The 23,389-nt window shown below is 34.8% G+C and overlaps 1 protein-coding gene across 1 annotated transcript in view; it reads left to right on the top strand.

Annotated features, from left to right (window-relative positions):
- The window catches only part of RYR3 (ryanodine receptor 3), a 233,982-nt gene that overhangs the window by 202,699 nt on the left and 7,894 nt on the right, over positions 1-23,389 (top strand). Inside the window, exons 81-100 of the mRNA XM_037394911.1 lie at positions 425-524; positions 777-856; positions 1,081-1,157; positions 2,759-2,832; positions 3,075-3,092; positions 3,588-3,668; positions 4,073-4,161; positions 4,555-4,683; positions 5,059-5,163; positions 6,250-6,331; positions 6,669-7,990; positions 10,699-10,757; positions 13,357-13,525; positions 14,170-14,256; positions 16,569-16,766; positions 17,364-17,494; positions 20,424-20,466; positions 21,056-21,183; positions 22,093-22,153; positions 23,230-23,376. Of these exons, the coding sequence (XP_037250808.1) occupies positions 425-524; positions 777-856; positions 1,081-1,157; positions 2,759-2,832; positions 3,075-3,092; positions 3,588-3,668; positions 4,073-4,161; positions 4,555-4,683; positions 5,059-5,163; positions 6,250-6,331; positions 6,669-7,990; positions 10,699-10,757; positions 13,357-13,525; positions 14,170-14,256; positions 16,569-16,766; positions 17,364-17,494; positions 20,424-20,466; positions 21,056-21,183; positions 22,093-22,153; positions 23,230-23,376 (3,180 nt within the window). The remainder of the gene's footprint in view (positions 1-424; positions 525-776; positions 857-1,080; positions 1,158-2,758; positions 2,833-3,074; positions 3,093-3,587; positions 3,669-4,072; positions 4,162-4,554; positions 4,684-5,058; positions 5,164-6,249; positions 6,332-6,668; positions 7,991-10,698; positions 10,758-13,356; positions 13,526-14,169; positions 14,257-16,568; positions 16,767-17,363; positions 17,495-20,423; positions 20,467-21,055; positions 21,184-22,092; positions 22,154-23,229; positions 23,377-23,389) is intronic.

Genomic DNA, 23,389 nt, shown 5'->3' with positions numbered 1-23,389 from the left:
GTACAGCCAGTGCAGTTTCCCACCTCAGCAGTGCAAGTTGCTAGTATGGTCAAAGGATGCCTAACCACCCAACTCACTACACAGAGGCTAAGGCCTAATGTATAAAGGCCTAATTCCTGACATCATAGACCAGGCTGGGGGGGTGGGGTGAGATGCACCACCACAAATGTGCAAGTATTTTAAATATGCCCACTAGAATAAATGCAAGATTAACAGTGTACTAGAATAAATGCAAGAATAAGTGTGTATTGAGCCAGTTTACTAGGTTATTCATTTAAAAGAAAGATGAAGTGTTTTGAACTTTTGGAATCAAAAAACCCATGGATTATGGAGGCAGATGGCCTTCAACAACTTCAGATTTCTCATCTTCCTATTTTTCCTCAATCAGTTCCAGTCTGTATTCTGTTCTCGTTTTTGTTCCCAGGAGAAAGAAATGGAAAAACAGAGAACTCTCTATCAGCAAGCTCGCTTACATGATCGTGGAGCTGCTGAAATGGTTCTTCAGATGATTAGTGCAAGCAAAGGTAATGTTCTGTGAAGTATTAAAAGTATACATGATATACATATCGTACATAAAGCTATACACAGCTATACACATATATAGCGTATTATATCATTACACCTATGATATGTATATCATATCCAACTCATATAGGATATATAACAAGGCGAAATAAATGTCAGTTACAATGATACTAAGTAAAATTTCCAGACTGCTTCTCTTATTGAATAGATCATAATTGCAAGTTTTGATGACTGTACTCTTGTTTTGACAGGTCATCCAGGACCCATGGTTGTTGAAACACTAAAACTTGGTATTGCTATTCTGAATGGTGGGAATACCATAGTTCAACAGGTAATGCTTTTATAAAGGAGGCAAGTAGTTTTAAGTATTTAGTGTTCTGTCATGTTTCTATTTTATTTTTAATTTTAAGCTAAACAGTGAAGAAATAGCAAGGTATTTTTTGTACAATAACAGTATTATTGCTTGCCAGTGATTTGCATTTCAAATGGTAATTCAATAAGTTGTTAATTCAAATAATTTTAATACAGATTTATTTTTTTTTAAATGTCCTCTAGAAAATGCTAGACTACCTGAAGGAGAAAAAGGATGCTGGATTTTTTCAAAGTCTCTCTGGCTTGATGCAGTCCTGCAGGTAAAAGCGTAAATCATGTTATTACAGTTCCAGTTTTATTCAGATTGGTGGCTTATTGCTCAGTGCAGGTGGGTTTGTTAGATTTAAATTACAGGAGCCACAGACTGTAGAACTCTTGTGGGAAATTTTTGTGAATCAGAGGAATAGTATGTTAATCTTTTAGAGTATTCTTCCCAAGGAGAAAAAAAGCAAAGTACGTATGCCTTTGAAGGCTTAGTTTGGAGAGGCAGAAAAGTGAAATGTAATAGCTTCTTTACTAGTCCCAGATTCCTCAAGTTTTCTGTCTGGGTGTTCTAAGGATGGAGAAGAGCCATCACTGAAGAAGAGACATGCCAGTGGAGCTTTACTAGGCTTGCAGTTTCTGCACATCTCTGATGAGTTGCATAATCTCTGTTTCTGCATCTGAATTCTATGGATATGTATCAGGTTTTTTAGAGATGGCATGCGGCTGGTGAGACTACAGTAGTCCATTCACCTGATAAAACAGAAGTTCAAATCAGTTAAGGTAAAAGACTTCCATATAGATCATGGAAAACTGTTGGTGTTTCTGATTACTCCAGTAAACAATCACCATTTCTCAGCCTTATAAAGCAGCAGATGGGTTCTGAAGGAGTAGACTTGGAATTAGAAATGGAGAAGCTATATAAAGGCAGGAGAAAACGTGGAAGGAATGGAGGCCTGCACTGCAGAAATTATGGCTGAGTTGTTTCAACCTAATTAAAATACATCTGTCTTGTAATTTTTCCATTTATGTAAAACAATTTAGGAAGGACTTGCTCAAACAGGACCTGCAGTGATGATAGTACCAGTTGTGTATACATATCATTCGGGACTTCATTAAAAAAGTTTTTGATAAAATGACTTGAACACTGAAAAGAGAATGAAAATGATGTTTTAAAATTTGCTTTTGGTTTTAATGATGTCACTAGATAGTAGAATATGTGACTGCGCTGCTGTTTAACTGAAAAAAAAAAATCAGATAATCAGAATTATATTTGGAATGCTATTCCACGTGCTGGGCTATGCCAAGTTAGCAAAAGAAAATTCAGATATCAGTATATTTTGACCTTGGAAGAGAAGAATCAATACCATGTATGTCTTCTGAATATGGAAACAGATTCTGTAAGTCTTCTGAATAGCATTATAGTGCATAATATATACAGTACAATGTAATAGAAATAATAGTAATAATTCAGTGGCAAACAGTGTGACTGAGAAATAACTGCAGTAATGTCCTTTTGGTAGGCAGGTTTAAGTCAATATAAAGAGCAGTATTTCAGGTTCCTTTTCCAATTTTCATTTATGCATGCAACCATGAATGATGTTACTGGAAGTAAAGTTAGCTAAGTTAGGTAAGAGGCCTGATCTGAGACTCATTTCTGCTCCGAAATGGGCACTGGACCCTTATTGATACCAAACTCTGTTATTTAACATTCATGTTAAACAAAATATGAGGCAGTGCATGTCACAGTGGGTCAAAACTGGTTGTTGAAGCCCTCCAGAGATTTCCTAGAAGAAAATAATTTTCCGTGATGTACTACAGTATTTTTTCCTGGTGTTTTTTTGTTTGTTTGTGTTTGGTTTTTTTCTCCCAATATAAGTGTTCTTGACTTGAATGCGTTTGAGAGACAAAATAAAGCAGAAGGCCTGGGAATGGTTACTGAAGAAGGAACTCGTAAGTACAATTAAATTGATTCCAGTAGTACTTAAAACATTGTATGTGCTTCCTTCTTTAACTAGAACTACTATTTACTATGGCTTAGGGTTTCTGTTGATAAATTTACTACAAGTAATTATAGCCTTTGAGTTCTGAATATGCTTTATATTTGCAAAATCTTTAGCAATAATTTTTAAGAAAAACACTGTAATTTCCAATATTCTTATCTTGTATTCTTGTTATTTTTCTTTGATTCACAGTCATCGTTCGTGAGCGTGGTATGTTTGGGTTTACAGTTTTTGATACTATTGTTGCAAAAATGTGTTGCAAATACAGAGAGAAGTCTTTCATTGCATCTTCCCAGATATCTTTAGGTTTAGCTTTCTGGTCTGCAGCAGGTTGTGTGTTTAGTTTGGATAAACAGTTTGATGCTTACTAAAGAAGTGTTATTCATATTTAAGGCATGATTTTAGTTGTGACTAACCATTTACTTAGTAGATATATATATCCTGTTGCTTTCTTTTTTTTTTCTCCCCCCCCTTATTTTTTTCTTTTTTAACCATGGATGCATTGGAGTGCTAAATATTTTGGCATTGCTTTTTCTGTCTCAGTTTTTCTTTTCATTATTAGTCTATTTCTTTAAATCGCTTTAATGCTTTTATAATACTGGGTTTTATTAGCATTCCAGTTTTAAAGGTTATTGTAAGATTATGTGTTTAGCATATTTATTCATAACGGTTGTCACATAATCATTGTATTTATATATTTTAAAGGTGAAAAAGTGTTGCAACATGATGAATTTACTCGAGATCTATTTAGATTTTTACAACTGCTCTGCGAAGGGCATAACAATGGTAAGTGAACTGATTTAACTTTGGGGAAAATGTGTGATCAGTCTGTTCTTAGAGTTGAATAGAACCAATTCTAATAATTTTTTTTCCCTCTAATTAATTTTGTTTTCTGAGGGGAAACTGGCATGCTAACAATTTGAGTTGCAGAATTCTATTTCAATTTTTGTCTTAATTTAATTTCATTTTTTATGCCAATCACTAATAGTAAAGCCTACTGCAAGTCATGTGGATAATAACTCTTCAATTGTATTTACATTGTAATCTATTGTAGCTCAATTTCCACCAAATAAGCATCTGTACTCAACAAGGTACTTAAAAAGAATGTATTCTCCATGTCTCCATGAAAATAACTTTGTATTTTTTATTCCTTTATACACTAACCAAGTACAAATCATTTCTTATTTCAGATTTTCAAAATTACCTACGTACTCAGATGGGCAACACCACAACAGTGAATATTATCATTAGTACAGTTGACTATCTCTTGCGTCTTCAGGTGAGAAGAAACAGGAAAATGGAGTATAACATAGTTGCCTTTCCTTCATTTCTATAAATTCACAGTTTATTGCAACCAAATGTAAAAATCCTCTCTTCAGGGATACCTACAACAAAAAATGCTGATATAATTTGTTTCACCTTTCCTTTTAAAATAGGCAACCTTTCAGAAATCTGTGTGAAACCAGATGGTGGTTAATTTATTTCACTGTTTGCTTCTGCAGGGAGCATAGTTAGATAAAAATGCAAAAAGTTCTTGTCATGAGAAATAGACTGACACAGAAATACTAAATTTCATCCACTGATGATTCAGTTTTTGGTGATACAAATGGAAGCAGTAAGTAACTGCATACAGAATCCAAAATTAGAAAATATAATGTTGTTTTTTTCTTAGGAATCAATCAGTGACTTCTATTGGTACTATTCAGGAAAGGATGTCATTGATGAATCAGGACAACGTAACTTTTCTAAAGCTTTGGCTGTCACCAAACAAATATTCAATTCCCTTACAGAATATATCCAGGTAAATAAAATGTTTTGCATAAGGTACTAACAGTGAAGTTCTATGATTACATGGCCTGATCATGTTCTATAATAAATTTATAAATACTTTGGCTTTATTTCTCTTTATTTTAGTAAAGTTACACTCGGTCAGCGATTCTATGTAAAGTTAATACTAAAATATGTGGATGGCTGCATATTTAACATGATATGATCTAGTATTTATGCACTAGATACCAAAGGGACCTTGTGAAGCTTTCTCAGGTAGCTTCATGGAAGCCTGAAGTTTCTTTTATTTGTTTTTTCAGAGAGTAATCTTAGGAAAACAAGCTGGTTTACTTATTTTGGTTTATTTTATTTTATATAAATAAAACCTGTGGTTTTCTTTATTTTTTAGGGCCCTTGCATAGGTAATCAACAGAGTCTGGCTCACAGTAGGCTGTGGGATGCAGTTGTTGGCTTTCTTCATGTCTTTGCCAATATGCAGATGAAACTTTCACAGGTACGTTCAGTAGTCAAGTAATCCGTCTTTGCATATGTTTTTAAATTACAGTCAAGTGAATATTGAAAGCTGTAGAGCAGTTAATGTGCTGATATTAATTTGGTTGTGCATGGGCCTATTGTAATGTAGAAGTCCAAGACTGGATCTCAAGACCAGCATCTTCATATCACTCCTTTTAGCATTAGTCATCACTGTACACTCACCTTTTCTAATATCAACATCACTGCTTCCGACTCAATTATACCTTTCTGATAATGAAGGTGGCAATTTGGTCCCTTCCTCCCTGTTGCCAAAACCTGATGATCTGTCAGAGTGCAAGCACCATTAAAAGCATGGTTCCCATGCTACAGCTAAGTAGGGCAAGAGAAAAGTTGGGGAATATTTAAAGAGGGAAGGAATGTGACAGTCGGTCAACTTGCAGGGCATTGTGGAGTCCTACCCCTCTTCACAGTTTCAGGCTTCTATGTTCCTTTGCAACTTCTGCTTAATGTACCATACACTCAAGCTACTAGTCACTGCATGCAACAGTGCAGAGTCATTTCCTCACTTTTATTCAGCATCTCTGCTACTCTCTGACTTACTCATAAGATTTCTTCCCACCTTATGGAAGTATATAAAAATTTTGAGGATACTTAACAGGTTTTAGGTCCTTAATGTTAGTCACAAATCCATGTTAGACAAACTATGTTCTGTAGTTAAACCTAACAGTTTAAGCTAGTTCTGTTTGAGCTGTAATGGATTATGCCATTAAATATTCCCTGTGAGATGAGAAAGGATGGTTTCTTTCTGAGATCAATACTGCCAGATCTGTGGAGTAACCAATTTTGTGAGTTACTGTTGTCCCTTATTTGCACTTTGATACTTCTTAATACTTCATTATAGCTTATCTTTACTTTATGGTATTAATATTCAGCTGTAGCAAGTTACCCTCGTATTATAGAAGACTTCTGATAGTAATCATAATAAAATGACAATGAAATGTGCTGCATTTAGATGACCACCCTGAATACTGTTTTTCTTCCCAATTTATTTAGTTTTCCAGATAAATACAAATTAAAAACAACCTTATACTCCATTTTTTTTCAGGACTCTGCTCAGATTGAATTGCTTAAAGAACTGCTAGATCTGCTAAAGGATATGGTAGTGATGCTTTTGTCACTGCTTGAAGGTTGGACCTGTTTTTCTTTATGGTCAAATATGATTATCTCAGCTTGATAATGTAAAGTACAATAATTATGTTAAGCTTTCTAAATTGTTTTTAATTGCCTTTATCTAATGCCAGGAAAAAAACTATTTCATATTTATTTAACAATTATTCTGGAATATACACAGTCATGAAGAAGAGAAAAACAGAAAAGAATTTATTTTTTTCATAGAAAAGCATGTTGAAAGAAAAATTACAAAGCTTTAAGAACATTTTTGCTCTGTTCTCAGCATAAATGTGTAATGTATTTATTTATAATGTGGCAATGCCAGATAACTTCCTGTTTTATCACACTACCTAGGTAACATTGTAAATGGAACTATTGGAAAACAAATGGTAGACACGCTTGTAGAATCATCTAGCAATGTAGAAATGATTTTGAAGTTCTTTGATATGTTCCTCAAGTTAAAAGATCTGACTAACTCAGATGCTTTCAAAGAGCATGACCCAGATGGTAAAGGCATCATTTCTAAGAAGGAATTTCAGAAATCAATGGAGGCTCAAAAACAGTACATACAGTCAGAGATTGAATTCCTGTTGTCCTGTGCAGAAGCTGATGAAAACGATATGTTTAACTATGTTGATTTTGTGGAAAGATTCCACGAACCTGCCAAAGACATTGGATTTAATGTAGCAGTATTGCTAACAAACCTTTCAGAGCACATGCCTAATGATTCACGCCTTCAGAGCTTACTTGAACCTGCAGAAAGTGTGCTTAATTACTTTGAACCATACCTTGGCCGCATTGAAATAATGGGTGGAGCCAAGAAAATAGAAAGAGTTTACTTTGAAATCAGTGAATCCAGTAGAACGCAGTGGGAGAAGCCACAGGTGAAGGAATCCAAAAGGCAGTTCATATTTGATGTTGTAAATGAAGGTGGAGAGCAAGAAAAAATGGAACTCTTTGTGAATTTCTGTGAAGACACGATATTTGAAATGCAGTTAGCATCTCAGATCTCTGAAACAGATTCATCTGAGAGGCCTGAGGAAGAGGAAGAGGCAGAGCCTTCTTACATAGTGGATATTGGAGATGATGAAGAAGAAAAGTCCCTGGAATCTGCTTCGGCTTTTGCAATGGCCTGTGTTGCAGTGAAGAAGAATGTTGCCAACTTTTTTAAAATGGTCACTGTGAAGAACCTAAGGAAACAATACAGGAAAATTAGAAAGATGACAGTAAAAGAGATGGTGAAAGTGTTTTTCTCCTTTTTCTGGTTCCTATTTGTAGGAATGTTCCAGCTGTTCTTTACTATAGTGTGGGGAATTTTCCAGATTCTTTGGAGTACTGTATTTGGGGGTGGCCTGGTTGAAGGAGCCAAAAACATTAAAGTTACTAAAATATTAGGGGACATGCCTGACCCAACGCAGTTTGGAATCCATGATGATGTTATGGAAGCAGAAAAAGCTGAAGGTGCTGAGCATGGCATCAGAGCTGAACTTGTGCAGTTTGTGAAGGGTGAAAAGGGAGAAACTGACATAATCTCAGACATTTTTGGCATTCATACAAAGAAAGAAGGTGGCTCAAAGCATGGTCATGATGCTGGACTTGGAGATATTGCAGAAATCCTTGGCACTGATATCCAGTCATCTTTGGAAAACACAGTTCGTAAGAAAAAAGGATTACAGGTATGTTAAAGAGAATTTGTATTTCTTTGCAGAAAATAATAGTATTACAGTACAAATATATTATTGAATTTTCTATTAGTAATTGACTTATTTGCCAGTTACCTGATTAATAAATGTTCTCGATGAGAACATACATTTTAATCTCTTAAAACAAACAGGAGAGTTTATGTGGTAGAAAAATTCAGCCCAGTGTGTTTAGATTTCTCTGCAGTAAATTGTTGTTATTGTTCATTTGGACTTTAATTAAAAACAAAAATTGCTAGCAGCTTTCTAGGCACAGTTCTTGCTTTAAATGGTTTACAGTCCTGTTTATTCTGCATACCCCATTTTTTCACAGTGTATTTCAATTACTTTTACAATCTACCTTCTCCATAATAAAGCCTTAGCATTGTAGTCTTTATTCTACATGCTTTACTGATCACATACAATAAAATAAGTTTTTTCCTATTGTTTGAAATAATTTTGCCTGAATTTATTTGTACTTTAAAGGTTATCATATAATCATTCTTTACTTTTATACTGTTTTATGAATGATATATTGTTCCACTCAGCTCAGTGAAATATGATTTATCATTCTGTTTAAAAATTGATGGAACTAAATGTCAAAACCCAAATGTATTTGTCATATTTGGAAGGCGTTACGTTTCACTCTACACTTCAGATCTGTTTCTGCTTGTTATTCAAATACATCTTTCCTCTCCTCATTAATCCACATCTTTATGGTATGTTTTCCAGATGCTTTCAAGATAAACCTCCATTGTACATCTTCTTAATTCATTATTTCCTCTTCATTCAATGTTTTTCTCCAAGATTTGTTTATTGCCTAGATGAAATTATATTTTTCCTTTTATTTATTTTATTTATTAATTCATTTTTATGTGCATACTTTAAAATGACAGTCTTTTAAAATCCTGTCTCATTTAGCATAAGCATAAATGTATTATGGTTGGCATTTAAAAGTTCTATTTTAATTTAAGGATCTGAGCAGATATGTGTAAATATTTTAGAATTTTCCTTGCTTCACTTTGATTTATAAATTTCTCAAATTTGTAACTATTGATAAGAATGCAGATACTTTGAGTCATTACTGTAAGGTCAGCTATGCAATTTATCCATCTTTTACCTTTAATATGATATCTAGTGAAATTTGCTAAAATAGTGCTTAATTCTATATTACATAAATTAATATTCACATTATTTATATGAATGGCTCAAGTAAACCAGTTAGAGCACTGGATATAACTATTCAGTAGAGCTCAAAGCAGAAATAACAATGCAAGAAACAAAAATTCCCTTCAGGAAGTTACTATCAAAACTCAATATAGAACAAATTTTGCATATGGAATTAAGTAGGTTAAGGCTCATCAGCCTGGAAAGGACACAACTGAAACTTATGATAGAGGGATGGAGAGGGTGGGGATTTACTCTTTCTTCCCCCACCCTACCCCTTAGAAGAACTAGGCAGAGAACAAATGATCTCTGAATTACTCTCCACCAGCTTGAGCTCTTAGGGGAAGCTTTTTGTGGAAGAGTTACACAAGCTTCCGTCATGTGTACTAGATGAAGCTCCTTCCATCACCTGTACTAGATGAGGTTCCACAGATAAGAGGTGAGATAAGTAAGACAAGATCAATTTAGTAAATTCTTTCATAAATTCTTTCACTACTTATGTGTGAGAGAGAGGCATCCAGGTGAGTATTAGGGGAAAATTTAGATACCTGTAAATATTCACCAGAAAGGTAGGAGAATACATTGACAGACAATTTGGGTCTGAAGTACTTGAGAGAATACAGAAGAGGGTAAAGAGCTAACACAGGATTTTGCAAAAGTGAATGGTAACAAATTTATGCACTATAGATTCCTTTGTGAATCTAGGACTTCAGAGCCTGCATCTCTGATTTCCAGGGAAGTTTAGATACTGAAACTGCATTTGAAAAGAATTTAATTTGGTCTTGCAACACTGAGCCTAAAGGTGTTTGAAATCCCAGCGCTTGCTTTTTTGCTGCAGTTAGCCATCTGTAAAACTGTATATTCTTTCTTCCTTACCTCAAGGGAATGCTGTAAACACATACTTAGAGGGTTGTGAGGTATGCCAGTGGAGGTTTAATGAACCATCAACCCACCTACAATAAATAGTTTGAAGAAAACTTTGCATAAGTAAAAGTTATTTAAATATTTGCCTGTTTTCAATTGCATCAGTTGATCTTGACAAAGTAATTGGGTTTTATAATATCTGATAATTACATAGAACTTTTTCAGATTTTTGATGCTATTATTGGTATATTATTCCTCGTTTCATATTTAGCATGAGGCAAACTGATGCTCATTTTCCACATAATCAGTAACTGCACTGAGTCTTTGTGATTGACTTTTGTATTAGGGTATGAACTGGATGTAGTTACCTTCATCCTCAACTGGTCACATTATCTGTCTGATGTATAATTACTTAAGTTTTTTTAGGTAGCTGGGCTAATTAATGTGTTGATAACATTATACTGACAAAGGCTAGCAGAAGAATTTATGCAGTTTTCACTGCTGAAATCTAGTCTGAGCTGTCTATTTTAAAAAATCTAACACTTTAAAAGTGCAAAGTGGTATAAAAAATACACTGTGGTAATTATGTTATTTGTTTCTCAGAAAGCAGTAAGTAACGTTACCAAAATTTTATTTGAATAGATCCATTTTGAGAGTTAAAATCCTTTTTGCAGATATCTGAAATTGCAAAAGAAGCTGAAACAGAAAGAAAAGCCGAAGCTGAGAAGGCAGAGTAAGTTATTTTTACATGGTTCCCGTTTAATTCCTTGCTACTTTCTATTGCTAGATAATTGGCCAGAAAGAATCCAAGCAATGCTCAGTATGCAAAGCACTTTATGTACGCTGTGTCTCATCGGTATTTTGAAGAGCAATGCAGTCCCTAGGAGGTGGCAAACAATCTCAGTGGGCAACGTAATGTCAATATGATTTTTGTGGCCCTTGACAATTCTGCATATATAAATCTGTGGGTATTATCTTTTTACAAATTCCCATAACTACTTTTACAAATGAGCATCAGTTTTGAAAAAAACTCTGCAACTTGTCGTTACTGCTATTTACACTTTCCCTACCTACCCACTGTAATTTTCAGGCAACAACAGTCAATCAACGAAACACAAGATTTGACTAACCCAGCAATTTTATTATTGCTGTTTTATCTGTTCTCAAGTTGCGAACGTGACAGAAGATATATTCCTTTGTCCATTCATCCTACATACGACTGCCTTATAAATAACTTCTAAAATGCTTATCATGCTTTAACAGTATGCTGCTTTTAAGAGCTATGCTGTCTTTCTGGACCTGCAGCCACATTGTAGGCTTGCAGCCTGATGAATGCTCTTAAAATATTTGTAGACATACACAAAAGATCTCCTACCTATTCTTACATATTCAAAAGCTATACATCATTTTTCTCTTTCTTTTCTATTTTTCTTCATGTTTAAAATGTTTACTTTAGCCTCATTAATCTTTCTCCTCTTATCTGCCAAAGTTGATGTTTTTTCAGTGTGCCACTGAGGGCAATATTTTAGGATCAGATACACTTTCCATAGCTTGTCTGAAAAGCATCCTTTTTTCCCCCATCTGTAGATATATATGTTTATATGTGTATATGTGTGCATACATGTATATATGTATGTCTTACATGGACAAGAATGTGTACACATACATATGCTTACACATGTGTGCATTTAAATGTGGTTTTTGGGGGGGCTGGGGTATCTTACCTGATTAAAGTATGCCATCAACGCTATGATGGTTCAATATATTTTCTTTTACTATCTCTTACCTTACAGGCTGTATCTAACATATTTCTTCAGTTAAAAAGTCCCCTTCTTGCATTTAATTGCCACAGAATTGTTTCAATATGATTTCTCTCTCTTTACAATCCCTGCAGGGATGTTAAGCATGTTATTTTCATTGTTTAGAGCACTTCTGGTAATTAAAAATATATGGGGGTTTTATTGGTACCATGTATCCAAAGAACCTGTTGATGAGTGTTACTCAGTATGAAGACAGTGACTCCAAAATAAGCAGTTTCAGAAATTGTTGTTCTATCTAGACCATGTTTCAGTGTTTATTATTATATACATGTTATATACATTATATATACATGTTACTATTTAGTTGGTTAACATAGTGATTAGTCAAATGGCCTCTTAAAAATTTTGCTAAATCTTGTCACTGCTGGGCTTTTTTCTTTGTTGACTGATTTTGGTCCTCTGATTTTGACACTAGTTAGCATATCACCAGTGCTTCAGAGGCAATTTACACATACCCAGGAGTTTGCCCAAAATCTCCCGTGCCAGTCTTTTTTTATTTTAGGATTTTTCACCTTTTATTTTCCATGAAAATGAGCTCTTTCTACCTATATTATTTTATTGGACTTATTTTCCCTATTCCCTGTTGTCTTTTGTCTACCACGCGTAATTCTCCTCTCAAGTACTTTAGCAGCATATTCAAACTGCCCTCAGTTTAAAAATTTGAGTTCAAATGGCTTACGTTTCTGAGGCTGACACTTGGACATTTTTTATGTAGAAGATAAACACATTCTTAGACACCCATCATATGATTCCTACTGCAGTAGTAGTGTGACAGTGAACCACATACTGCGTTTCTTTATCCTCATACCTAAAGCTTTCAGCCATCTCAGTGCCTGAACATTCTTTTACATATATGCAAATTCAGCTTTTCTTTTTTAGTTTAGTAACTAGATTCCCCTATTACTACATACAGTCTTGATACTTAATTTTCATAATGGCAGTTCAGGGGTGCAGAAGGAATGATTTGTCACCTTCTACATACGTTGTAAGTTGCGACCCTCTGAAGCAAACTTCCTTGTTATCACTTATTCATCCCTGTAACCACAGTGATTGCCTTGACAAAAATGAATTCATTTTATCATACTGTTATTCAAGAATGGTACTGTGTACCAAATCCCAAAAGCTTTATTTCTCTTCTTCAACCCCAGGCTTAAGTAAGTACATGTAAACTCTTAAAATTATTTTGCCTGTATTGAGTATATATGTACATCACTGGTTTTGGCAAACTATCAACTTCACGCTTGGTGCAGTAACTTCTGCCTGTTTTTTTTTTTCTTTTTATCCTTTTGATGTCCCTTCAACAACCCTATTCTCACATAACATTTGAAACTAAGGTCACTTTTTTCACTCTGGGTTTACTGTTTACCTCAAGTCTACTTACAGTTATTTTTCTCCCCGTGTCAAAACTAACTTTCAAAGCCAAACTTTCTGAATTAGAATTCCTTTTAAATTAATGCATTTACAATACAGAAGTTTGGGTAGGTATTTTTGTTTAGATAACCTTTCTTCTAGCATGGAAGATGGTGAGAAACAAGATAAAGCAAAGGAAGTACAATCTGAGCAGCTAGAAGAGGGAAAAATGAAGAAAAAGAAGCGAAGGCATGGACAAAAAATTGAGAAACCAGAGGCTGTTATGGCTAACTTCTTCAAAGCTTTGGAAATTTATCAAACAAAAATGCTTGTAAGTTTTTCATAAATTCTTTTAGTCACTAATTTTTTATTTATGTAATATAGAACACTTGATATTGAAGGGAGAAATGTCATCATAAAAGGAATACTGGCATGAGTTTTCAAATGACTAGCTGTATTCAGTCTTTTGTGATTTTTATAATACTTCAGAGTCATATAAATAGTGTTTTGTGTTTGTAATTTCTCCTGGTTTGGTCTAAGAGGACAGAAAATAACCACTTGAATTCCTTGTTAGGAGCTCCCTATCTTCCATAATCTAAATTCTAGAACCTGCAATTCTATTGTATGTAATATTTTTCTTTGTTCTTAAAAATAGCAAGTTATGAACTCTCGGAAACAGTTTATTTCCAAAGCAGTTTATTCCACTATTCGAGCATTTCTTTTCCAGAATTCCTTCTAGAAAGTTTTTCTTAATATTCTGTTTCAGCCTTCCCTGTTGCAATTTTAAGCCCATCATTTCTAATCCCGCTTATCATGAAATGGGGGAATAGGATGCCAAGAAATGCCTATGCTTATTATAAATATGAAGGCAACACAATTATGTATTTACTTAGAAAATTTGCTGGCTACTATTCTTACCTTGATATTAGCTACAAGCCACCTCTAACTTTTTCTTATATTTTTTTTTACTTTCAGCATTACTTGGCAAGAAATTTTTATAACTTAAGGTTTCTTGCTCTATTTGTTGCATTTGCCATCAACTTTATTCTTCTATTTTACAAGGTAAGATTATGCATTGTTCTTTAAATATTTTTTGTTATTTTCAGAGGAATAGTTGATGATGGTTGCAAGGGTTGTTTAATAAAGCCTGTATATTACAAGCCCTTCAAACATGAATTAAAGCATTTAGATATGAAGTAGTTAAAATAGTATTTTAGAATTTGTTACTAAAATTTGGATATTAAACCTATTCGGTTTTTATTTTACTCAGGCTGAATGAAAAAACATTTGTTTCATTCATGCTTTATAGTTCAGCTTTTGTTTCCAGACATTTTTTCATTTACTCAGGTTATTCTGTTATTGTTTGGATTGTTAATCTCGTCATGGCAAATATCTCTGACTAAACTCGAATGTCAAAACTGTTGCTTTTTTGTCTCTCGTTTGTTTTAAAGATACTCAGAGACTTAAGTTCATCTGATTATTCTCAATTATTGTATTTCTTCTTTTTCTAAAGTACCCTACTAACTACATTCAATTTTGACTGGGAAAAAAATTATACATAATTTCAGAATTAGATTAATGTCTCAATTTAACTAGATGAGCTCGTATGTTTTAGTTGTACTTATTTTGTTGTTTGGTTGGGTTTTTTTAATGCCCTTGAGGTCTGGGGTTTGGCATTTTGGGCATGTGTGCTTGCTTTATTTGATTTCTTTTTTTTGTATCTTTTCATGAATTTAGTAATCCCCAATGAACATCAAATGCATATTTCTTCCCATTCTATGCTTTCATGTAAGAGTGTAATTCAGTTTTCATACTTTTTTGCTCCATTTTCTTTGTTGTCATTGCCAATATGGTTGTTAGTGGCTGTTGTGATGAAGGTATTTCTATACTGGGATTGGGACTTTTAGTGATTCATATGAGCAGGCAGAAGAAAAACAAGCAAGAGAAGCCTTTTCATAGTAGGCTAGAGTTCTTTTTTTTGTATCAAGGTTATACATCCATACTTTAAACTTAATCTTAAGATTTTACCTGCATCTAATGAGTTGTTTCAGGTTCTGGTGTATAACAAAGTAGAACATCTTGAGCAGCCTTCACTAATCTTACTCCTGAATCTTCACAACCTCTATCCGTGAAAGGTAGAATTCACTGATGAGAACTCCCATCCATACAAGCCTGATTTGTTTTCCTTTCCTTACAGATTTGAAGTCCATAAGAAAAGTCCTTATTTATCTTTATCCTGGAATCCAGCCCTTTTGATTTTCTCCTTCTAGATATAGGGTGCAAGCTGCAATAAGCTGATGAATCTTGTGTTTTCCAGTAGTACATTTTCTAGTTTTGTTTTTTGCAAACAAAAACTTCATAGAAGACAAAAGCAGCTGGCTGAACATTCAGTCTAGAAGTAACTAAATCCTGATTTCAGGTATCTTGAAAAGCAACACCTACAACACAGTTATAGTCTTGGAGACAGGGCAGGTAAAGATACAAAAGGCTCTTGAAAACTGGGTAGAATGTATGTGCACCATTCCAGAAGAAACACCATCAGGACTATTTAAGGCTCCCTTCTTGCCTCTTTCTTTCCATCCCATATGGTTAGAGAAGACGGACTTCAAAGGTATATGCAATACGTATTTGTGTATGCCAGTCCTTTTCTCCCCTCTCTCTTCTGCTTTTCATTGAGTCTTGTGCATCAGCCAAGTTTGTGTTTATCAGTACAAGTCCATCTGTCATAGACAGGAAAAGGTCAGTGGGAGCCAAACAGGAGACTGTTCAGGGAGACTGAACAGGACTTCACCTTTCAGATGAAGTTGTCAAAAGAAGGGCATTTATGGCTTTTATTTTAAAGTCACTGGAAGAATTTAGGGTAGTGTGTCAGCTTTATGGCTTGGGGTATTTCTGAAATACTGATTAAATACTGTATTAATTTGTAAGCTGTAAACTAAGTCATGAAAAAAAATTTATGGACAAGGTACAAGTTGGTATCTTAAGAATATTGTTTCTTTCTAGACTCTAGTAATCAGGAACAACATAGATTACAAAACAAACCCTAAATTCAGGCATATTATTAGATAACCCTGTCATTGCTTGGATCTTCCAAGAAATCATTTCTGCATAACTTCTTCATTGTTTGTTTTGGTTTTGTTATGGCACTGTTAAAGGAGATACTTGTAAATTGTCATATGCGTGCACTTGCTTTTTCTAGATTCCCTCTTCAGTGACATGAGATGATGTGGAGACTTCTGCTGTGAAAAAGGACATTACTGTTCAAAGCTAATGCTGTATCATCTTCCCATGAGCAGGCTTTGTCATTTGTCATTATAGTAAAGAAAAAGCTTTTAAGTTTATTGTGTGTTTTCAGTGTGCTTGCATTTTCTTAGGTGACAGAAGAGCCACTTGATGAAGCAGAAGACGACTCTAATCTCTGGAACTCTTTTGATGAAGAGGAAGAGGAGGAGGGCATGGTATTTTTTGTTTTAGAAGAAGGCACAGGTTACATGGCACCTGCTCTCAGAGCACTGGCAGTTATTCATACTATCATCTCCTTTGTCTGTGTGATTGGATACTATTGCCTAAAGGCAAGTTCTGCATCTTATTACTAATCTATTACTTGTTAACGAACATCAGCTATGTCCCAGAGTGATTTTTGGAGGCAATACTGAAATACCTATTTGTACCTAGTTGCTTACAAATTCTCACTATTCAATATGTAGATGTTTTCCTCATGTTTCCTCTTGCAGAGATGGAGTTAACATTCTTCTTTGTGTGTGTTTTGGATTTGTGGTTATAATGGTATTGGTATACACCCACTTTTGGTTATTGCTGAACAGTTCTTGCAAAGTGTGGAGGCTTTTTCTTTGCTCTGCCTACTCTGCATCTCCCAGAGAGTACGTTGGGAGGGGGCATGGCTATGACAGCTGACCTGAACAGACCAAAGGGATATTCCATACCATTTAATGTCATGCTCAGCAATAAAAACTGGGGCAGGGAGGGGGCAGGGCTTGACTTCCAGGGAGGTCATTGCTGACATTGGCTAGGCATTGATCTGCTTGGGGGTGGTGCTAGTGTGATGATTGGTCTTATATATTATAAAGAGCACTTAACACTGCAGGTGGATATCATGGTTTCTAAAAATATATAAACTATCACAAAGATGTCCATGGTCATTTTCATAGGTCCCTCTGGTTGTATTCAAGAGAGAAAAGGAGGTAGCTAGAAAGCTAGAATTTGACGGACTATACATAACTGAACAGCCATCTGAAGATGATATTAAAGGACAATGGGATCGCCTGGTTATAAATACTCCGTATGTAAAATCAAATGATTATATGTAAACTGTTCATAAATATTATAGTTCATTAAGCCACTGATCTAGAGCCTTCCCTGCCCACCTGCCACCTAGTTTGTCGAAAACAAAGGCATTTTTCACCTTATGTTGGATGCTACAGTATTAGATTCTAATGTGAAATCCTGTATAATCTATTTTCTAAAAACAATCGTAACATGTATATTCCACCTCCTTTTTGTTTTTCTAGGCTTTGCAAGGATTGTGCGTGTTACCTCACAAGCTCTCTCCAAGACATTTCACATATTAGTCACTATTGAGAAAGTTTTAGAAAGATAACTTCCATCCTTTTCAGTGACTCTGTTTCACATTCATATTGTATAGCAGTATTCTCCTGCTTTTCTATCCCACTCCTAACAAAATTTGTGTATGACAAGAGAAGCAAACCCAGTGTAAAATAGCAATCCCAAAATTTGAGTAAATCTGACAAGAATTGCTGTCAGGTCGTATGCATTAGCAAAAACTGCAGGAGTCATACACTGATTCTAGGGGACTCACCTGCTGTTCTGTGAGTGAATGACACAAGTGTAGGCAAGAAACAGAAAAAAACATCAGTAGGCTGTGGCAGTCTGTAAGAGTGACACTAAGAAATACAGCAAATCAACTCTCCTCTCTTGAAAAAAATGGTTTGTCTACAGGGTATTTTTCAGAATTTACTCTTTCAAAACTACTAGAATCACGTTTTGGTACTAGTATGCCTAGGCTTAGATTCCTGTCTTTCCCTAATGGTATCATTACAAAGCCACAAAGTAATTGTGGCTAGTATGCAGGTGTAAATAAGTATTTGATAAAAACAAGACAGAAAAAGTAATCAACTAAATGCATCAGAGTAACAATATGCTGCAAAATACTCAAATTTCTATCTTATCAGTGATACTCAATTTTTGTACGTTATAAATAGTACCCTTAGTAATTTTCATTGAAACTAGAATGTCTAAAATATTGGAAATTCTTGAATGCTTTTTTTCCTACACTTGAAATCTAAGGATTTTCCTTAATTTCAGTAAGAAATACAGACTAGCAACTTGTTGAAGTTAGAAGAGAGGGTAACTGGGAAACTGGAGACCTTGTTTGATTTCCAACCTGTTTCTTTAACTGTTCGTAGCAGATAGTAAGCTATCTAGATATCAAGTAAGTTTATGGTCAGCAAAAACAAGCATGAATTAATGAGATACATTGTTAGCTTTTCCCATATGACATGCTGTACAGCCTGTTCTCAGCATGTTGCACTATCTACTGAGGTTGAATAAAAGATTAAAGCTAATTTAAGCAGACTGCTCCTTCCCTCTGATGTGAACTGACTTTTGAGGTTTAGTGCAGGTATTGTACCATCAGTATAACCACCGCTGGAGGATATCCAGCGCTGTTTATATACTGAAGTGCTTTCTATAAGTGGGGGGGAGGGGTGGGGGGAAGTAATTGAAAAGGCAAAAGAGGTACCCTGATAAATGTAGCACCATTAGATGTTTGTAGTAAAAGAGATAGACACAAACTGGCTACATTAGAGACATACTTTGCTTAAAAGTCTGAGAAATCCAGGAAAGAAATAATACACAGCATTGGACCAGTATGTACCAGCTGAGTTACTGGAACTATTTGCTTTTATCTGGAGTAATTTCATTCATAAAAATAAAAAAGTCAAGCACTTACTTAATAGTAGTTGGAAAGTTTGCCTCATATTCCAGGAGAACAGTGTTCTGGAATCTCATTCTTCTGATGTTAACATTTGCTTTATTTTACCAATACTGTCCTGTAGTTCAAGCAGTTCTTTTTCTTTTTTACCTTCCTGTGTATTTGCTCAACTCCATGTTACATCCAGGAAATGGGGAGAGAAAAACCTTAAATTTTGTAGTGTTTCCTGCTAATTGGCATTCTTCAAAACTGATATAATATACAGTAAGACCATCAGAACCAGGAATTCCTGGGCACTGCTGTTTATAAGACAGTTCAAGAACCATATTTCTTATGATCAAGTTGAAGATCAGGGAAACATCACTGATAAGAGAGAACACTTTTTTTTTTTTCTTGCAGGTCAAAGCTGATGTATTTCCTAGTGTCTGTTCTAAGATCTCCCCTGGATAAAACCAGCTGCTTAATAAAATATCATGGTTGCTCACAACTCTCAAGAAAAGCAGGGAAATTTCTATAAAAGATACCCTGAGACCTCTTCAATATTTAAGATCTACTGCTCAGAGACAGATGATGCAAAATGCTTTTTAGTGGAACTGTCTTGCAGCTTTAGAATTATTTACCTTGTTCTGGGCTTTCAGATCTAGTAACAACAATATTACACACCTGAGGACAAGACTACCACTAACCTCTGTTTTTGTTGAATTATCTTTGCAATTTTCTGGTGGTATTATTATTATTTTATTTTATTATTATTGTATTTTTTTAAAAAAATTATATTTGGCAAACTGTGCACTCGTTCCCAAGAGTTCAGTCTCTATTTGAAATGTAATCCAGTGAACTTAGAAATTATTTATGCTACAAGACTCCTGTTTTCCTCTGAAGTTCATTGTCCATATTGATTTTATAGTTAGGAGCAATACAATATTTAGGAGATGAATGATATTACAGTAACTACCCTGCTATTATTGAGTTGTTAGGGTCATTAGGTGATAATATCTAGCCTGCTGTCCTTTTGTAGCCAGTCATGTTTGTGGACGTGAAAAGAAAAGGGGGGGGGGGAAAGATGATATTGCAGCAAATGATTAATAACATGAAAAGAAACTGTTGTCATAATTCAAAGTTCAGTGTGTGAGTGAATAAAATTGTACCAGAATCTGCAGTGCTCAAGGAACATGGTGTTTTCTTTTTGGGGGGTGTTTTTTTTTTCTTTCTACTAACAAGTTAAATAACTTGAAATATCTTTGCCTTATCTATGTAGGTCCTTTCCTAACAATTACTGGGACAAATTTGTAAAACGGAAGGTAGGCTTTTTATATTTCTATTATGTTAGTCATAGCAATAATCTGTTCTTCAGTTAATTTGGGTATCTACGTGTAATACATATTTCTGTACACAAGAATATACAAACAGTTCAGAATTGAAACTTCTTTTATGGAAGTCATTGTTGTGGTAAGTGTCTCGGTGAACAGGCAGCTGCAGTGTAGGCGGGAGGAGGGAGGAAGACAGAAGGCTGTGGTTTACTTCCTAGACTCAGGCATTCGAAATAACTTTGTGCTGTCAATCAGCCCTGCAGGTCTAATTTACAGTCATTGTCATCTTTAGGATACAAAGCCCCCTCATCCCCCTAAAAAACGAAAAACATGCCAACTTAAATGATGGCAAATTATACATAAGCTTTCAGATAATAGCCTTTAATGCTTCTATTTTCTTTTTTATGCTCCCCCTGCCTGGCTTCCTGGGCGTTCTGACTGTTCTAGTAGTGTTAATAGTGAAAGACTTTTTTGGGGGGGTTGGGTTTTGTTGTTTTTTAAATTTCTGACAACTACTGGCTGAAAGTAGAATGAATGTCACAGAGGTCTTTCTCTGAACAAAAGCTTCTTCCATTTTCAGGTTATTAACAAGTATGGAGACTTATATGGAGCAGAGCGCATAGCAGAACTGTTGGGTTTGGACAAAAGTGCCCTCGATTTTAGTCCAGTGGAAGAGAGCGAACCAGAAGAGGCATCTCTTGTATCATGGTATGACTTCTGAACTTCACAGACAAATTATGTTTTGGCATAACTTCACTGTCAAAGACAAAACCAGATTCTATATTGAAGTTGTAGTAATGTTTTCTTCTATATGGAAAATTCAAATGGAGAAGTCTTCCTAGTGTGGAAGTAAAATTAAAAAGCTTTTTGTTTGTTCTAAAACATACTTGTGTTACAAAAGCAAGAAAAAAATCAAGTTGATGTCGAGTGATACAGTTAGGCACTATCTTATTTTAAACAATAATCAATGCAGCATTTAGAAGTTCTTTAGGTGAGACAACAGAGCTAGTTTACAAACCAAAAGACTGAAAAAGCATAATAAATATCTAGGTGCCAGGTATCTATAAAAAATTCAGAGATGATTTCCTGACTTAATCCATCAGTGACGATGACAGGAAAAGTCCCAAATGATCTACGCTCCTACAAGAGTGGTTTCCTTGATACCTGAGGCACACAAGAATAAGGATTTCCATTTGCATGCCATCTAATGGCTAATTTAGAATCTTGCAGAAGGCATTACCTTTTCTGGTGGTAATTTTGGCAACACTGTACACCAGCCAGGACATCTATTTCTTTAATTCAAACAATTTGGGTTCCACATTTTATCACTTTTAAATGCACGTTTTCATTTTTGTAAGTCTGGAATATATCAGTATCACTCCTACTGAAATTGTTCCACCAGTTTCAATGGTTTAGAAACTGTGCATGGGTCCTCAAAGTTAATGAATACTCTCTGAAAAATGAATCATCTCCATCACTCAAAATATAAACAGCTAATGTATATCACCACCTTCAGCAAACAAATGTGAAGTGCCACACCTAGTTTGTTGTTTAGACTTACAGAATTCAATACCTAATTTTGACATTGATGCATTTCAAAAATTCTGTATTTCCTAGGTTAAGTTCCATTGATACAAAGTACCACATTTGGAAGCTTGGAGTAGTTTTCACTGATAACGTGAGTATGTTAGCCTAGAAGAATGTGTTTTGATTTATTCCAAGCATGATTGTATGTCTTCCAGCATCTGCTTTTATTTTAAACAAGTATACACAAATAATACTGCATTACAAAAGCCATTTTAAAATAGGAGTTTTTTTTCTGTCTTGTACTGTAGCAAATTGCTTAAATTTATGTTAGAATTTTCTTTTTGATTCTAAAGGGTGATATGCACCTCCTAACCATCAAAACAATGTCAGCATTTTGGAAGTTAATGGTACCTTCATTTAATTTTGTAGAAATCAATCTCTCAACCAAAGGTGCCTTTTCTGAAATCAAGTACAGTCTACAGAAAGTTATCCTTTTTTATTCTCAAATCATCTGTTTGATATGGTTGGTTAATTCTTTTGTTTTTTACCTTCTCCTTTGAAGGGACCACGCTTGTATTAAAATTCCTTTTTTGTGAATTCTCTTTTTGCATCCTCTTATGCATTCCCAAATGAACAAGAAGGCCAAGGTGAATCAAGTGAAGATGTATAAATTCATTGTGCACTAAAAGCACACTGAGCAATTGTTCTTCAGTAAGGGTTTTCAGGTCAAAGTGGCTTCAGGTTCACTGCTTGTTAAAAGAATAAGCTGTATTGTGTGCCTTAGCTTTTCTGGGTGTCCTGGTTGGTGTTGTCTGAGACTTAAACAGAGTAAAGTGTCTCAAGAGTAATGCAATGCATTTTCTCTCCTCCAGAATCAGTATTAAAATTTAAAGTACTGTCTAACAAGCTCCCCAACCAAAACAATTTTAAGGTAGGGGATTTTGATGTTAATAATATATATGCTAAAGGCTGCATTTAAATATGTAAAGATAGATAGAGGTTTCATTAGCATAACTAAGCAATAAACACATGAACAGTGGTGACAATAAGAGGCAGAGTAAGATAGTCCTTTTGAACATGTAAAATACATGTATTACATTCAGATTGTCATTCAAATCAGATCATGATATTTTATTTCATAACCTGACTAAACCAAAGCTGTATTCTGGATCCAATAATGCACATTAACACCTGCTAACATTCTGCCACTTTTCACTTTCTCTGCAGTCATTTTTATACTTAGCTTGGTACACAACCATGTCTATCCTTGGGCACTACAACAACTTCTTCTTTGCTGCTCATCTGCTGGATATCGCTATGGGTTTCAAGACATTGAGAACCATTTTGTCTTCAGTCACTCACAACGGCAAACAGGTTAGTGCTACAT

The sequence above is a fragment of the Falco rusticolus genome, chromosome 7 (assembly GCF_015220075.1).
Source record: "Falco rusticolus isolate bFalRus1 chromosome 7, bFalRus1.pri, whole genome shotgun sequence".
Lineage (NCBI taxonomy): Eukaryota > Metazoa > Chordata > Aves > Falconiformes > Falconidae > Falco > Falco rusticolus.
Note: the sequence above shows the minus strand (reverse complement) of the source record. Positions and strands in the feature narration are given on the sequence as shown.